The sequence below is a fragment of the Electrophorus electricus genome, chromosome 23 (assembly GCF_013358815.1).
Source record: "Electrophorus electricus isolate fEleEle1 chromosome 23, fEleEle1.pri, whole genome shotgun sequence".
Classification (NCBI taxonomy): Eukaryota; Metazoa; Chordata; class Actinopteri; order Gymnotiformes; family Gymnotidae; genus Electrophorus; species Electrophorus electricus.
The window spans coordinates 11,557,153-11,574,785 of NC_049557.1; the positions used below are offsets into that span (position 1 = coordinate 11,557,153).

At 46.4% G+C, this 17,633-nt stretch overlaps 3 protein-coding genes across 4 annotated transcripts in view; 1 reads left to right on the forward strand and 2 right to left on the reverse strand.

The window, feature by feature from the left end:
- Positions 1-1,989, reverse strand: part of edem3 (ER degradation enhancer, mannosidase alpha-like 3) — a 15,609-nt gene extending 13,620 nt beyond the window's left edge. Inside the window, 5 exon segments of the mRNA XM_035521806.1 lie at positions 1-40; positions 156-195; positions 513-613; positions 1,625-1,670; positions 1,779-1,989. The exon segment at positions 1-40 is cut by the window's left edge and continues 73 nt beyond it. Coding sequence (XP_035377699.1) covers positions 1-40; positions 156-195; positions 513-613; positions 1,625-1,670; positions 1,779-1,867 — 316 coding nt within the window. The 5' untranslated portion in view covers positions 1,868-1,989.
- Positions 1,990-3,596: 1,607 nt separating this feature from the next.
- npl (N-acetylneuraminate pyruvate lyase (dihydrodipicolinate synthase)) lies at positions 3,597-8,977 on the forward strand. 2 transcript variants are annotated; one of them, XM_027024354.2, is made up of 12 exons: positions 3,597-3,713; positions 3,963-4,032; positions 4,144-4,217; positions 4,306-4,393; positions 4,552-4,609; positions 5,721-5,796; positions 6,008-6,100; positions 6,268-6,416; positions 6,669-6,715; positions 6,928-7,037; positions 7,382-7,421; positions 7,580-7,617. In XM_027024354.2, exons 1-10 carry the CDS (start codon positions 3,701-3,703, stop codon positions 7,031-7,033), a joined length of 774 nt encoding a protein of 257 aa, XP_026880155.2. In that variant the 5' UTR covers positions 3,597-3,700; the 3' UTR covers positions 7,034-7,037; positions 7,382-7,421; positions 7,580-7,617. The 2 variants fall into 2 exon arrangements, with proteins under 2 accessions (XP_026880155.2, XP_026880154.2); XM_027024353.2 differs by having other exon boundaries at positions 3,598-3,713; positions 6,928-7,012; positions 7,580-8,977.
- A 2,265-nt stretch (positions 8,978-11,242) lies between these two features.
- On the reverse strand, positions 11,243-16,975 carry si:ch73-281k2.5 (neurogenic locus notch homolog protein 2). The gene is made up of 8 exons (XM_035522222.1): positions 16,626-16,975; positions 15,789-16,139; positions 15,258-15,400; positions 13,820-14,053; positions 12,746-12,856; positions 12,465-12,578; positions 11,553-11,783; positions 11,243-11,418 (listed from the first exon to the last, which is right to left on the reverse strand). The coding sequence occupies exons 1-8, from the start codon at positions 16,973-16,975 to the stop codon at positions 11,243-11,245; spliced, it is 1,710 nt and encodes a 569-aa protein (XP_035378115.1).
- Between the last annotated feature and the right edge of the window lie 658 nt (positions 16,976-17,633).

The following is a 17,633-nucleotide window of genomic DNA, read 5'->3' on the forward strand; positions in this document are numbered from 1 at the left end:
TCCTCACAGCTTCTTCAAACTCCTCTGTCTTATTCAGCAGCTGCAGGAGACAAAGAGGGACTGGGGTGAGACAGATGGTGCCGCTCGTGTGTGTGTATGAGAGTGTGTGTGAGCGTGCGCGTGTGCATGCGTGCGAGCGTTCTGGGTTTACTCACCACAAGCGTGTCAAGAGTATCGATGAGGGTGAGAGAGAACCTGCATGGACACAAGCGCAGGACAGACAAAACATGAAGAACTTTCCAGATGTGTCCCACAAGCAGCACAGAGGTGAGATGAGGTGAGCTTCATGATTTGCAGTGGTATTTGTCTACACATCCCACTATGATCTCTGGCTACACAACCTCTAGAAAGCCTTTTTTAGCTTGATCCAAAATCCAATAGCCAAGCTTGTCTGAGAATAGAGCAAATATTCACTATGCAAACCACCTCCACCCAGCCTTAGCATACATGCTGTGTGTGTGTGTGTGTGTGTGTGTGTGTGTGTGTGTGTGTGTGTGTGTGTGAGGACATACTTCCCCAGAGCATCATCCACATCTCCTCTGCTGGGCTCCAGCCCTCGTACCCGGCCCCGACAGGTCAATGGCATCAGCTCGTCTGCTGGGTAAGCGTGGTCCTGTGAAGGAGAGAGAGAGAGCGAGCAAGAGAGAGAGAGCGAGAGAGAGAGAGGGAGAGGGAGAGAGGGAGCGAGAGCGAAGGAGCAAGACAAAAGAGAGAAAGAGAGAGGGTGGGGAAAAATGATCAAACATGAGATAGAGTGGGAGATGGGAGGAGAGACAGAAGAGGGACAGAAACAAAGAAAATAGAAAGAGAGAAATTAAAAGGAGCCCCACCTTGTGTCCACAGTGTCTGTAGAGTAACGCACTAGCAAAGCCTAACCTGCATTACATCTTCAAACTCAACAAAAAGCCACTTCCAAGCTAAGTAATTTGTCATCATACCACAAGCTTTAGCATCAGAAACATATAGAACAATAAAAATAAATAAATACATATAGAACTAACAAGCACAGAATATATAAGAAGACACTGCATACCAAAACTGTATATTAACACAGAAGGAATACAGACCCAGACAACATGAACATATACACCCACCTAAACAAACAGTCAAATCCTATTTCAACACAAATTAAAGGATACTTAACAACAGTGTAGAGCTGAACAAATGATGGTGTATTACAGATTTGACGTGTTTTCGGATATGACATAACTTTACCAGATGCATCATGCAGCATTTTTAAAAAGCAAACAAATACTCAATCAAATAATTTTTTGTTCCCACCACAACCACACTCAGATGTTCAACCGAATTAATACAGAATACCCATCCGCTGACTTCAGAAGACTTCCAGTTTCATCTGTGCTATGATGTTTCCACCTGCGAGGTTTTCAGCAGGCAAAGGACTTTTGAAGTCAGCTTGTGAACCTACTGATTTTGGTGCCCATTCAGCTATTGGTCTGAGCTTCTCTGCCCACACTGAAGGGGGCTGTGCACACCGGCCAATAACGCAGTCCCCGAGGCTCCTAATCAGTGCTGCTTTCTGGCATATAGCAGTCAAAGGGATGTATTCATTATCTGATGTTATACTTCTCTAACACAAGACAACATGCTATGGTTCACCTACCATGTAATTCTGATACGCGTGGTTGAACATCTCGACAACTTGGTTCCTGCAAGAAAAGGTTAATGCAAACACGTCATTCTTTGTCCATCCATCTTCACCTCTCTTGAATCTTTCTGAAGTAAAAAGCTCCCCCAGTCGAATAACCGCAACACACCTCAGTCGGTGCTTCTCCTCTCTGTTCATGGCGTGAGACAGCCGGACTGTGATGTCCAGTAGCAGCAGCAATATGAAAGCAGGAGACATTATCGCCGGACGAAGCTTCCACAGACTCCTCACAGCTCTTATACAACTCGCTGTCACAACAACCAGCTTATAACCATGACAGCCACCTCTCTGATCCCAGCACTCACTTACAAAGGCCCAGGTTTAATTAGCACCATTTCAGTCACACAGTCCCACCTGGACAACCGTACAAGCACAGATTAATGTCACTGACAGCACACAACAAACCAGTCGAAGGAAGTTATTGGTTCCAGCTCAGAAGTCACTGTTCCCTCTTGTTTGTTATGACAAAGTCTTGGAAAATATCTTCTGAGCGATCCTTCAAATTCCGGTTTTTGTTTCGAATTGCACGAAAGAAACGTAAAAACGTGCTCGACAGGGTATTTAAAAAGGTTGTAGGTCTGGTTAATTCTAAATGATCGATCTTTCCGTCCCGTTCACGTTCCGCTGATTGGTCCGCTCCGTCACACCTGCGTGTCTGTCACCTTGCGGCTACGCAGCTCCCGGACCTTCTGTAAACACCTGACACGTCGACACAACACACACACACACCTGGCGGTTAGCCTACATGACCTACATGACCGCGTCAACACACGTGGAGCCTCGTGATTCCGGTTAAACAGAAGGTCGTTACTGACGGCTGCAGTAGCGGCGGAGATGACACGCCGCCCAGCCGGGACTCCGGTAGAGATGCTCGAGGATAACAAGCTGCAGGAGTGTGAGCGAGTATCACCGGTCTCTCGAGCTTTTCAGCAGCCTGGCACGAGCCAATAACGGACCGGGTAGCTAGGCGATGTTTTCCAGCTTCCATTCACGTGCCAAATAAGTCATCGTGAGACTTTTGTCGACAGCGTAAGAAGTAGCCTGTTATTAAGCTGGCAACCGAACATGAAACTTTAACCAAATCGACAGCTTTCTGTCCAGCTTGCTAGTCCACTACCCACCGCTGACAGCTCGGGTTTCTGTTGCCAGCTGTTCTCGAGCGTTAGCTAGCTAGCTAGCCTCATGTTACAGACGACCCTGCTGAGGTAAAGTTAACGTTAGTCTGTTTGCTCAGCCATAGTCGAGGAGTCCTTTCAGGTCCACGTTACGCCTTCTGAAGTAGCAACTAGAACTCTAATGTAGTGACGCTGTCAATCTTCTCACTGTCGCAAATAACCGGATGCTGCTTCTTTAGCCTAGGGAGATGTCAACATCCGCATCCGGGTAAAACAGGCCCGTCTTTAACGGTGAACTACATTTCTCAGGCTCCTCGCCGCATCATGTGACTGCCATATGCCTCACTGTCACCATGCACAAACCAGCTCCGTGAAACGAGCGACAGTGGATGGACAGTCACATGACATTTCCGACAAAATAAAAGCCCACACGGAACCCCTGTAAATGGTTGTACAAAAAAAAAAAAAAGAAAGAAAGGAAACGTATTAAATGAGGTTGGGAATTTTAAGTGAGACAAAGTTTGTTAATATGCTATTTTACCGCTACTGATTAGCTGATTAAAGGTCAACTATGAGCAGCAACTATGAGTTGTCTATATACTACATTAGTGAAACACACATATAAAGTACGGAACTCGTTTTAATACAGATAGATTTTAATACAATTTTAAATTACGTAAATTTTAACTGAAATGTTATTTCTTCTTATCGTTTGTTTTTAATCCCTTTTTTGTTTTTAAATGTATTTTTTTTAATGCTGGGGCTTTTATTTTGACAAAATTCGATTCGCGATTGTGGCCAAGAGCTCTAAAGATGATCGTGGTGTGTAAATTGACTCAGCAAACAAAAAAAAAACGTAATAGTTCTCCTGTGCTCCTTGATCAGGGAAGCTGGACACAGCCCATTGAGAGAATAGATGGACAAACGAGGTAAACACCTTTGATATACAAAAACTATTTTTGAAAAACACCTTCTATTTATTCCACAACTTAAGGCGAACAGGTCTCTTTCACGCCATTAAACCTACCTCTATTTTTCCTGAGGGCTTTTCATAAATGGTAACGATAACGAAAGCTTATAACATGACACTGACTGCCATACGCGACATAGAGTGAGATGTGTAGCATCTAAACGGAGTGATAAATCGGTTAAATCCTGAAATGTGTGTTATCCCCCAGAGATGTCTCCTGTCGCAGGTCCGATCTCTGGACTTGTAGCAGCTACGTTCACTCCACTCACTCCACAAGGGTAGGATAACACTATTTGTTGTGTTTATGGGGTCTATGGGGTTGATAGGCAAAATGACATCTTTCTCTGTTTGTCTACTATAGCACATTTATGTTGCTCTGTTCTTCTTAGCGACCTTAACCTGGCGCTGATTGGACAGTACATCGACTACCTGGTTGAGAAACAGGGCGTGCGGACTGTGTTTGGTGAGTCTGCCTCTGCATGTGCACAGATAGGGAGACAGGATTTTTTTTTTTTTCCACTAATCTGTCCAAATGTCCTGGTTTTGTCTAGTAAACGGGACCACAGGTGAAGGCTGCTCACTAAATCTGGAAGAGAGGAAACAGGTGGCAGAGGAATGGTGCCGTCAGGGCAAGGGGAAGTAAGTTGGCTATCGCTGGAAAACAGGATCAGAGATGTGCTGGCGCGTAACTTACACATGCTGTGTCAGGGAGTATTTTGTACTGGTCATTAAATCATTACTGACCACAGGGTGTGTGTGTGTGTGTGTGTGTGTGTGTGTGTGTGTTGACATTTCAGACTTGACCAGGTCATTATTCATGTTGGCTGTTTGAGTCTAAAGGACTCTCAGGAGCTGGTGGGTTTTATGCACTTTTTCTGCTCTGCTGTCCTTCTGCTGATTAATGGTGGCCATTTTCTGAACATACATTGAAGGAACCACCTTGGCTGTTTCAGTCCCCCCCCCCCGGTGGTGTCAGCGTTTAGTCACACACACACACAGTCCTCCAGACTAACGTTCCCTGTGTTCCGCTCTGGTGGTGTCAGCATTTAGACACACACACACACACACACACACACACACACACACACACACACACACACACACACACAGTCCTCCAGACTAACGTTCCCTGTTCCCCCCTGGTGGTGTCAGCGTTTAGTCATATACCACACAGTCTTCCAGACTAACTTTCCCTGTTCCCCCCTGGTGGTGTCAGCGTTTAGTGACACACACACTAAGTCCTCCAGACTAACGTTCCCTGTTCCCCTCTGGTGGTGTCAGCATTTAGTCACACACACACACACACACACACACACACACACACACACACACACACACACACACACACACAGTCCTCCAGACTAACGTTCCCTGTTCCCCCTAGTGGTGTCAGCGTTTAGTCATATACCACACAGTCTTCCAGACTAACGTTCCCTGTTCCCCCCTGGTGGTGTCAGCGTTTAGTCACACACACACACACACACACACACACACACACACACACACACACAGTCCTCCAGACTAACGTTCCCTGTTCCCCCCTGGTGGTGTCAGCGTTTAGTCATATACCACACAGTCTTCCAGACTAACGTTCCCTGTTCCCCCCTGGTGGTGTCAGCGTTTAGTGACACACACACTAAGTCCTCCAGACTAACGTTCCCTGTTCCCCTCTGGTGGTGTCAGCATTTAGTCACACACACACACACACACACACACACACACACACACACACACACACACACACACAGTCCTCCAGACTAACGTTCCCTGTTCCCCCTGGTGGTGTCAGCGTTTAGTCATATACCACACAGTCTTCCAGACTAACGTTCCCTGTTCCCCCCTGGTGGTGTCAGCGTTTAGTCACACACACACACTCCTCCAGGCTAAAGTTCCCTGTTCCCCCCTGGTGGTGTCAGCGTTTAGTCATATACCACACAGTCTTCCAGACTAACGTTCCCTGTTCCAGGCGCGTCATGCTGCTGTGGTCGGAGCTGACGCAATTTCCCTCATCTCCCCATTCTTCTTTAAACCCACCAGTGCAGGTGTGTAGTCCAGACAGTGGACCCTCACCCAGTTTACATCCATCCGCACAGCACCTGTACGCAGCACTAAAGCTGCTCTGGGTTCTTAAGCCCTTCGGGAGTGTAACTTTACACACATTGTTCATTTGCTAATTCCTCTTTGAGATTTTGTATTGTTGGCATTTGTAGTTTTTTTCTCCGCATGTGACTTCCTGCTTCCTGTGTCCCTCAGAGGCTCTGAGGGTGTTCCTGAGGGAGGTGGCTTCAACAGCACCAGAACTACCCCTCTACTACTACCACATACCCACCATGACGGGAGTGAACCGTACGTACAGGTCACACTCACTCTTACACACATGTACACACCACCACAACAAAATACAGGCAGAAGGTAAAAGACCAAAAATGATGTTCATAAAGCATTTCAGTGATCATTCTGCTTTCCAGCTCTTTCCCCTCCATTCTCTCTGTTTTTGAACTCTTTCCTCTCAGTGGAGGCGCGAGAGGTTTTGGAAGGGATCGAGAAGCAGGTTCCCTCCTTCAAAGGGCTCAAGTTCAGTGGGACAGATCTGATGGACCTGGGCCAGTGTGTCTGCTACTGCCGGTCTCGGGGCTGGGCGCTCATGTATGGAGTGGATGAGGTATAAGCTTGTCTGCTTAAGACTCTCTCTCTCCCTCTTCCCATATTTCTGCATCACCATGCACTGCCAGAACATGCTTCTCAACCATCATCACTGGCTACAGCATTAATGTCTGCAGCAACGTCAAACGATTAAATATGCACATGAACCCTCTAATAATTCACCATAAATTCTAGCATGTGTATACCCAGAACCGTGTATTGGTTAGTGCGTATTTCAGTTGTAGTGATTTCCTCATTTTCCTCCGTGTAGCAGCTACTGGGCGCAGTGTCAATGGGAGTCACGGGAGCTGTGGGAAGGTCAGGACCTTCTCTGACAACTTTGCTCCTTTAATCCAAATTGTTATTCTGATCTCTAATCTTAATCTTTTCCCCCAAAATACATCGGAGGTTTTACAGTGGCACTGTCTCAGACAGTAAACCAGGATTTACTGAATTAACTCCCTCGTTTATTTTGGCTGTTGCGCTGTAAATTTGTTTGTGTTTGTGTTATTGTTTTTTCCCCTCCCCAGTACATACAACTACCTGGGTAGTGTTGCGAACAGTATGCTGGGTGCCTTTGACAGTGGAAATATCGCTCTTGCCAGAACCATCCAGGTGTGCTTGACCCCCCCTTAACATGGCGAGTGTCAGTGTGTATCTACAACCTGCTGTCTTTTCTTATTTTAGCCAGTGAAGTTGTATTACTGTTTTATTAGTGTTGCATTCATAAACTGCTTATAAACTGTTCATAAACAGTTCATATTAATCATGAACATTGTTCTGGATTTCCTTTTGTTTCACCGGTTCCAATTTGTGGAATTGTGTTAAATGTTTGTCTATGTTATGGGCAAATAGCAAGTCATAGTGCAGTTGCCTGATGTTTATGATGAAGTTGATTATAACTACCTGGTGCAATACGTTGCTGTCTGCCTGCCTGTGTCTGATGGATTGGTTGTTTGTTTGTTTGTTTGTTTTCATTCACAGCATAAGATGCAGGATGTCCTGGCATTCGCCAAGAGTCTTGGTGAGTTCATCCTTCAACCATAATGTTTTGTGCTGTGACGAGAAAAACAAACTCCCAGCGTCCATCCCCAACACAAAGACGTTGGAGTCCTTTTCCTGTCGTCCTTGTCCTGAGTGCCGTGATGCAGAGGAGACCGTCCTGCTCTCACCCTTTTGCAGGTTTTGGTCTGGCAGTAAACAAGCAGGTGATGAGTGAGGTTTCGGGTCTGCCCATGGGACCCCCGCGGCTGCCTCTGCTGGCCTCTCCACCGGTCCAGGCACGCGCTATTGCTCAGAAGCTCCAGCAGGTCCTCGGGGAGTAACACGCCGCCGCCGCCACCACCATCGTCTAAACACAGATAACCCAGCGCCAAGCCGGGGCGGGACCAAGGATCTGCCGTATCAACTTGTAGGTGCAGGACTTCCTGTTTGCTGATTCATTGTCGGGAGCCGCAGGAGCCGTGACTGGCTAGTGTGAGCTTTCTTAATTACTATGATTTTAAGGTTTTATAGGTTGCTAAATGCGTAATAAGCCAGCCTATCACGGAACATTTTGATCAATGTCACTAACAAGGTTAACTCTAATCAGTAGTGTTAGGGATGTGTCGGAAAGCTTCTCTTACTTAAAACTAACATGGTGCCTGTGATAAACTGTTGTAAACAAAGCTGTTGTAAACTGTTGTAAACTTTACACCACTTCAGTTTATATACTGTACCAGATGGATATTCTGGACTTGAATTAAGCCAAAACTAAAGTTTAAAGCCCACAATCACAGTAAGAATATGTACTAAAGTCACATTTATTCAGAGGCTTTGAACAGTGTGCTGCTGCAGGAACTTCTGTTGTTGTTCTTCTTCCCAAAGCCGCTAGGGTTAGGACCATCCGGAATATCGGAGACAGAGTCCAGTGTGAATCCTCCCTCTACAGTCATGGAAAGCTTTTTTTGACCAACGTTGAACGGGTCTCATTCCAGTTTGCACACCTGTTTTTGAACGGTGTGGCATATTTCCACCAAAATTAAACAGATTCCAGAACCCAAAAACTTCCTTTCCAGCTGGAAGCAAAACATAATAGCTTTTAAGCGTGAACCGTGACGTCATCTGACGTGTCCTTTAACGGCCTTTGGTGATGATGCGTCCTTGGTTCCAGTAAAAAGGTTCTGAGAAATCGGAATGGACCCAGTTTAACAACTGTAGTTGTTTAGGTCTAAAAGGGCTTAGGGTGAGCTTTGTGCAACAGCGTTTTTGGGAATAATATTCATATGATTGGATCATCAATCCTTATCTAAATAATACCAACAGACCAGAGAAATTCAGCCATGGTTTGTGAAATCAACTTCTGGTCATGAAATTTGTGATCACTGGCAAATGTCATTTTTTTTTAGCCATTTAGTGGTTACGCCTGACTTCTAATTGCGTGGACATCCCCTGGATCTCAAAGGCTGTGATATAAATGTTTGTTTATTGTTATATGACATCATTGATCGACCAGCGATTACACTATCCAGCAGCATAGTTTTTACACAAGACACATATGTGTAAGAATATCTTGTTTACATAAACTGTATTTCGTCATCATTTCATAGTGCAGTGTCCTCAGTGTTTGTGTTTAGTCAGAAGTTTAGACAAGTTCTTTGAGGAAATCTCTCTCTCTCTCTGCACATTTTGTGTGTGTGTGTGTTTCTTGTTACAGAACACACACACAGTTCAAGCTGTGGGGTAATTCATCAAGCTCTTAACAGGTGACCAGCAGGTGACCAGCTCAATGATCCACCCAGCTCCACCTCTTACTTGGCAGGTAGTAGGTATTGGTGAATGATCTCTCTGGTCAGGTGTGTGAGCCAGAACAGCATGAAGTCTATAGAGTCTCCGGGGCTGAGCATGAGAAGCAGCGCTGTGGCAATAAAACGCTGGTGTGCCGCGTTAAACGTACTGTCAACTTCCCGCTCAAATCTTCAAATCATGTGCCTCTTTTGCACTGTGGAACACAGAACAGTTTTGAGGACAGGCAGTAAATGTTCCAGTCACATTCCCATATGAACACGGTCCAGCCCCAAATGCTTAGAAACTGGACCTGATTTCCACACTTGTGAGGAAAATAATCTAATCGGTCTTTGGAGCCCGGAATGGCCTGACACGGTCTCGGGGACGGTTTGGCCCTACAGTGGAAAAAAAGCTAAAGCAAAAAGATATGAGTGTTTGGTCATTAAAGATGGACAAATTATTTCAGGGTCCAATTTGTAACTTTGGGGGCATTTATACCTTTGTTTGAGCTCAGTAAAACCAAGATGAAATGTGTTCTTTAGTAGTGTTTTTATAAAAATGCATAACCTTTTGCAGAAGAATAAATTGAATAAAATACCATTTTTAAAAAGCCACAGAATGCTCTAGTTATATCATCCAGGCTCCTGTTTTCAGGATACAGACAAGCCCTTATTATGACACTGATTTCTTTCTTCACTTTGTTTAACTTCCTGTTCTTTGATTTTTTTTTTCTTTCTTCACTGTCTCCTGTGGCCTGCTGTTGCTCTTCACTGAGAGGTGAAGCGCGGTAGCACAGTTCTCTACTGGACTGGAGTGATCTCACAGGAGCTTAGTAATGTCCACCATGCCATGGTTATAATAAGTGTGTGTGGCAGAGAGTGTGTAATTTCTCTCTCTCTCTCTCTCGTTCACCTATCCTCCCACACTAAATAGCCTTCAAGTCTACCTTGGCCTTCTGCCAGTAAGGGTTGGCACCAGACAATACCAATAAACAATACCAGCCAATAGCTAACAGCACTGTATGTCTAGATCTGTAAGGATTGTTGCCCCCTCCAGCCACCAGAGGGAGGCCTTGAGTCAGGCACGCTACTAATCAGGCTTGATGCCCAACAGCTTGGCTAGATCTATATAAGCCCAGTGACCCAGTCACTCACTGCTGGGTCTTTGCTAAAGTTTTGAGCCCAGTGCCTAGCTGGTAACGTTGGGTATTGAAGTCTGGAGCTCATGTCTTCCCTGCGAGGGTCTCTGTATTTTTACACTTCCCCTCTCGAGTCTGTCTCTGTCTCAAGGCTTCCCTTAGCCGTTACAGTTCCTCCCCGTTTTCTGGTTTTGTTTGGGGGTTGCCGTTCTTCCTGTAGGGTCGTTTGTTCTCCCTTTTCCCACACCCAGTAGGCTGTTGGTGTCATCACCTAGCTGACCAGGGTTCGAGTCCACCTCACACTGCCTGTAACAAAATGACTACTTTCTGGATTATGTGCAACTGTCATAACTCCCACCACTTTAAGGTCAATTCTGTTCTCTCAGGTGTGTCCAGGCTGTTTCCGTGGGCCTCTGGGCATTGAAGGGTTAGGATGCCTGTGGTTTATCCCCTGGCGTTCACTTGTACCCTGGTGCCTAACTCGGGGCAGGTGAAGCCAGGGCAGATACCAACCCAGAGGAGGGGTCAGGCACAGTTGGCAGGTGGGAGGGCAACCTCACCTGTGCGGCTGTATGGCAGAGTAGCACTGAGTTCAGAGTGTGCTGCAGTAAGGGGGTTTATCTTCACACACTCCAAGCATTAAAGGTGCAAATGAACTCTACATGATGTAGAACCCTACAATAACAAATAGTGGATGGAATTGATTATGTATACATAATTGATCCATAACATATCCCTTCACAAATAAATAATGAGTAATAAATAGTGATTGTCAGTACATGTATAACTAGGTATAAGTCACTATAGTGAATCTCTGAGCTCCATAGCTTTGTAATAGTTTTTCCTAAAAACATGACTTTGTGTATTATATTCTATTTTTCCTAATAAATACCTCTAAATATTACACATTGCACCTTGTTAGCTAGCTATCTAACAACACACTAGACTCTCCTGCCCTCACCGATGGTGCATTCATCGATGTCATCGTTGCATGTGTTCCCTTTGTATCCGGAGGGACAGTTGCAGTTGAACTTGCCATTAACAGGGTTGGTGTCACACTGAGATCCTGCCCTGCACGGGTTGCTAATGCACGCATCATCAACGTGACACAGCAAACCTGCACACACAAAACATCTTAATCCAAACAAACACATTACAAAGACCTAAATAAAGAAAGAGAAAGAAATAGAGTGAGAGAGAGACATATCTAGATATCCTGGGGCGGTACGGTGTCCAGCGAGGGTCACTCACCGGTCTTGCCGAATGGGCAGCTGCAGAAGAAGGAGGCGACGCGGTCCTGACAGACACCGGTGAGGCAGGGGTGGAGAGCGCAGTCGTCAATGTTCTCCGAGCAGTCGAGTCCACTCCACCCGTTCACACACATGCAGGAGTAGCCGCCCACCGTGTTGCTGCAGGTGCCTCCGTTCTGACAGGTGTTGGGCTGCAGACAGCACTCGTCCACGTCGTCAGTGCAGAACTGGCCTAGGGAAACACACACGCACGCACGCACACACACACACGCACGCACCCAACGCGCGCACACGCACGCACGCGCGCACACACGCACGCACACAGAGAACACAGAGGCTGTGAAGGAGAGGAGACCTGAAGTCTCCTAATGTTAAATTTCAGTGTAAGAACCTGAGTGTGCTGGGTGACAACGCTATACTTGCTGACCCAGACGCTTTTAATATTAGCAAAGTTCCTTTAAGACAACATGAACAAATTTTCAATGAGACAATTGCTAATAACCCTGAGTGTTAATATGGGGAAATGTGAGATTTTTCTTGGGTGTACTGCAATTGACATTTTTAAAATCTTTATATTCTTACTCTTCTTGTTCGTGTGAGTAAAACACAAGTTTCCCCAGATTTGAAATGCGTTTATAGTGAGAGAAAGACAGTGAAAGAAAGAGACAGGGAATGAAGCAGTGAGATGGAGAGCAAGATGAAGAGAGTGAGAGAACGAGCGTAATCGAGAGATAGCAAGAGACAGCCTTATTCAGTCTAAATATACCTTCACATTTCACAGTAATAACTGAACAGAACCAAACTGAACCCCACTGAACCAGAAGGATGTGATACCTGTCTTGTTCCTCGACACACCTTCCGTGAAGGCAGGGCTGAGGGGCACAGTGATCCACCCCAGAGTGGCACAGCAGACCGTGTGTGCCTGTGGGACACTGGCACTGGAAGCCATTGGGCTTATCCAAACAGGTCCCTCCACTCAAACATGGGCTGGAGCTGCACTCATCTATGTCCTCTGTGCAGCGCTCACCTGGGGGGCAAACGAGAACGACCGGAGGAAGAAAGGGCGAACAGAGAAGATTAATTCTACTCAATGGCACATATGGTCTGAATAAAATGTGAAACTGTGTGTGTGCGCGCGCGCGCGCGCGTGTGTGTGTGTGTGTGTGTGTGTGTTGGGGGGGGGGCACAACATACCTGTGTAACCAGGCTTACACACACACTTGTACTCATTAATTCCATCTTCACAGGTGCCATGGACACAGGGGTTGCTGGCACAGTCATCGTGATTGTTCTCACAATTCCCACCTGAGAAAGAGAGAGAGAGAGAGAGAGAGAGAAAGAGAACACATCATAAATCCTCTCCAAAGAACAGAGCAGAGCAGTCAATGGGACAAGCAGAAAGACCTGCACAGCCTGTTCATGTGACTCACACTGTGTGTGGGTGTGTGTGTGTGTAACATCCACACAACATCCATGATGACAAACAATGTGTAGTACAGGTGTGATGACTAATGCATTATTTTCAGATGGGTGAGCAACGGTTGCTGTCGGCTTTTATTAACCAGTAGTTCAACACATGACACTTGTGCCTTCATTTAATCTAGGACATTTTAAATTAGTGTTAAGTGTTAAGGCTGGGGGAGTAGAGATATTCCCAGTGTTAAGGCTGGGCGAGTAGAGATATTCCCAGTGTTAAGGCTGGGCGAGTAGAGATATTCCCAGTGTTAAGGCTGGGGGAGTAGAGATATTCCCAGTGTTGGGGGAGTGGAGATATTCTCAGCTGTTCTACGGTGACAGGGATCCGGTGCCACAACACACGAATGTGGAGGCCCGTCTGGGTTGTTTTATTGCCTGTGAAAGGTGATGTAAGGTGATTTAATAATGTGAACATACTCTAGGTGGCGTAATGCACTTTCTCAACTCCTGCTCAATAGTGAGAGAGAATTATCTGAACTCTGTCTCAGCCACTGTTCACCTCTCTACTTTCACATTTGGCCACCATGCACGCAAACACACACAGACACAGACAGACACACACACACACACACACAGACAGACACACACACAGACACACACACAAATACAGACTGTAGCATCTTCAGTCTGGGAGTCACATAAAAAGACAAGCAAGTAATGAGTGTGTGTAATTGTGTTATAGAAGGAGAAAACATGTGGGAGGGAGAGAGAGAGAGAGAGAGAGAGTGAGAGAGACAGACATATGGGGGTGGGGGTTAATGTACTGTGTGTGTGTGTGTGTGTGTGTCCCACCTGACGTCCCCAGTAGGCAGTTGCACTGGTATCCATTGACGAGGTCGACACAGTGACCTCCGTTCTGACAGGGGTCGCTGTAACACTCCTTCACCTGCTCGCTGCAAATGCGGCCCATATACCCTGGAAAGCACTCGCACGTGAACGTGGCGATGCCGTCCTTACACACGCCGTGATGGCAGCGCTTTGGGATGCAGTCATCAATGTTCTCCATACACAGAGCACCCGTGAAACCTGGGGTGGGGGTCAAGGGTTCAAAACCACTGAGGTTCTATTATGGGCAGAAAACGCTCGTCCACTTCAGAACAAGGTTGTTTATGTATATAGTTTTAGCAGACTATGAACAACGCAGAAGGTAAAAAAATATAAAAATAAGACCCCAAGTCAGCCCAGTTCCTCTAATAAATACGGTTGTTAGAACACAGAAAGGAAGCAACTTGTGAGACTTAACTGTAGAGTATGTTTAAATGTATGTTTAACTGTAGAGTTTGTAGAGAGTGTGCAAAGGGTTAGTGTGTGGAGGGTGTGCGGACAGCGTGCAGAGGGTGTGTGCAGGGTGTGTAGAGGATTAGTGTGTGGACGGTGTGTGCGGAGGATTTGTAGAGGGTTAATGTGTGGAGTGTGTGTGGAGGGTGTATGGAGGGTTTGTAGAGGGTTACTGTGTGGAGTGTGTGGAGAGTGTATGGAGGGTTTGTAAAGGGTTAGTTTGTAGAGTGTGTGTGGAGGGTTAGTGTGTGGAGGGTGTGTGGAGGGTTTGCGGAGGATGTGTGCGGACAGCGTGCAGAGGGTGTGTAGAGGATTAGTGTGTGGACGGTGTGCGGAGGGGTTAGAGTGTAGGAAGTGTGGAGTGTGTGGAGGGTTAGTGTGTGGAGGGTGTGCGGAGGGTGTGTGGAGGGTATGCGGAGGGTTAGTCTGTGGAGGGTGTGTCTGTGGAGGGTGTGTCTGTGGAGGGTGTGCGTAGAGTGTGTGGAGGGTTAGTGTGTGGAGGGTTTGTGGAGGATGTGCGCGGACAGCGTGCAGAGGGTGTGTGCAGGGTGTCTAGAGGATTAGTGTGTGGACGTTGTGTGCGGAGGGTTAGTGTGTGGAGAGTGTATGGAGGGTTTGTAAAGGGTTAGTGTGTAGAGTGTGTGTGGAGGGTTTGTGTGTGGAGGGTGTATGGAGGGTTTGTAGAGGGTTAGTGTGTAGAGTGTGTGTGGAGGGTTAGTGTGTGGAGGGTGTGTGGAGGGTTTGTAGAGGGTTAGTGTGTAGAGTGTGTGTGGAGGGTTAGTGTGTGGAGGGTTTGTAAAGGGTTAGTGTGTAGAGTGTGTGTGGAGGGTTAGTATGTGGAGGGTGTGTGGAGGGTTTGCGGAGGATGTGTGCGGACAGCGTGCAGAGGGTGTGTAGAGGATTAGTGTGTGGACGGTGTGTGCGGAGGGTGTGTGGATCAGAGGTGACATACTGGATACAGCGAAGATGGGATAAGGCAGATCCGCTTTCAGGTACTCCGCAGCCAGGTAGGAGGCAGCCAGGTCGGTCCTGGAGAAACAGTCGTTGGAGTTCTGGACACACTGTCTGTTATCAATCTCCAGATACACCTTGGACCTGGAGAACAAACACACAAACAAAATCCATCAGATTTACACAGCAACAGGTTACAGTGTGTGTGAGAAATAATTTCTCACAATTGCTCTTCATACTATAATTGTTTAAAACCTCATCACCAGTACCAGGTTCTGTCATTAAAAGACAGAAAGACATTTAGTGGCCCTTAGCAAGTCAAAGCTCATCTACATTGAGCTGGAAATATTAGTCAAATTGACATTATTCTGATATTGTATAACGAGAGATCATTGAAAACAAACAAAACACAATACAGATATCAAAACTTGGCAGTTTGATGCTTTTTGTGGAATTTTAATTCCTAAATATTCAAATGATTTAGAAACTGAATATTTTCTGTAATTGTGTCAGCTACTGCGGTCCAACCTACCCAATGACCTCCTTCTCCAGCTCTCGCTTGCCCAGTTTCCTCGTGTCCCCGCCCCCCATGTGGGCGTGGTCCTCCTCGATGCCGTAGTACGGGTAGACCATGAGCTGCTGCTTTTGGTCCAGTCTGACATGCAGGTTGGTGTGGAGGAGGTTCCCCAGGGAGCGCAGGAAGCCCTTCAGGTCTCCCAGAAGCTCTCTGGGCTGCAACAGGACAACCAACACCAGCGTGCCCTCGGCCAGCTGGGCCGGTGTGTCCGTCGAGCAGTCCAGCCCGTCCCAGCCACACTCCTCCGTGTTACAGCCTTGATTACAGTGGCCGTTCTGGTAATGGTCCTGACAGTACCTCTCGTATCTGAGGTGGACGGCGGGCAGGGAGGGAGGGAAAGAGAGAGAGAGAGAGAGAGAGAGAGAGAGAGAGAGAGAGAGAGAGAGAGAGAGAGAGAGAGAGAGAGAGAGAGAGAGAGAGAGAGAGAGAGAGAGAGAGAGAGAGAGAGGCTGTTTTGGTTAGGAATGTATAAATCTTATTTACATAAAGCATTCCTTTCATCGCATGCTATGAAATCTTCAGTCTTCTCCCACACCAACTATCAATCATTTGTCCTACATAACATCATGCCATCTGAGAGAAATCCCATCAGTCCTGCTCTCGGTGCCCTTGATCTACGAAAATCAAATCTGTGTTATTTTATTATTTTATTGCAGACTGACCAGTGCCTGTCAGCCTCTGCCCCATCACAGGCTGGAGTGAGTCCGTACCTGAAATGAGGCGAGTACTACTAGAGAAATCTCATTCGTGCAATCCCTGTTCTCTCCTCTACGGAGGCGCCACAGTACATACTTGCAGGTGCTGGAGCCAGAGGGTGACGTCTTCTGACACTCGAAGCTGTCGAAGAGGCAGCCTGGGTTGTTACATTCCGGGTCGCAGCGGCCGTTGTGGAAGAGCTCCCAGCAGTTCACCTGCGCAGTGCAGTTCTCCCAGGGGTGCGGCCAGTGCAGGGAACAGTCGCCCCCGTCCCATTTGCGCTCCTGGTTCTTGCACTGCGGGTCGCAGACCCGGTCTCGCGAGCGCTCCTGACACTCCAAGTAGGGGCAGGAGGAGGTGTGGTCGCTGCCCGTGTACTGGCAGTGTTCCCCGCCAGAGGGAAAACCTATTGTATAATAAGCCCTTTTTATTTTCTCAAGGTTCATGTGAAGGTTTGTTTATATGAGAGACATTGTTGAAGTCTATATAAATAAGTAATCCATGTTTAAGATTTCTTCATAGCTGTGCCTATAACTAACAATGGCAAAACACAAAGTGGACTAATATTTTGACACAATATGCAGCAAATTAACTGTCAAGATAGTTGAGTCCTGAGATCTGAGGCATTTTTCAGCAGTTTACTGAAGACCACTAAAATTCTGTTTCCTTCAGAGATTTCCAAGTATTTCAGGTGTAGTACTGGTGACACTTGGATGAACAATGCTGTGTAGTAAACAGTGGTCTGGCAAAAGTAGGTTTACCTGTTCTTTTTCTGAACTTGTTGTGGAAAAACACAATGGCCTCATATTAAACCAAATGAAAACTAAACTAAACTAAACTAAACTAGACTAGACTAGACTAAACTAAACTAGACCAAACTAAACTAAACTAGAGCACATTTGGGTTCCAGCCTTAGTGTCCTTGCTTATTATCTTTTATATCTATGATGGCAGTGACTAAAATGTCTAAAATAACTAAAATGTCTGTTACTAACCAGTGATGAAGTGTTTGAATTAGTTTGTCTGTGAATGCTGGTTAATGCTTATAACAAGGTTACAGTTAGTCAGCATTGCCCTAGCACAGCGTAAAGACTGTTATTTTAGA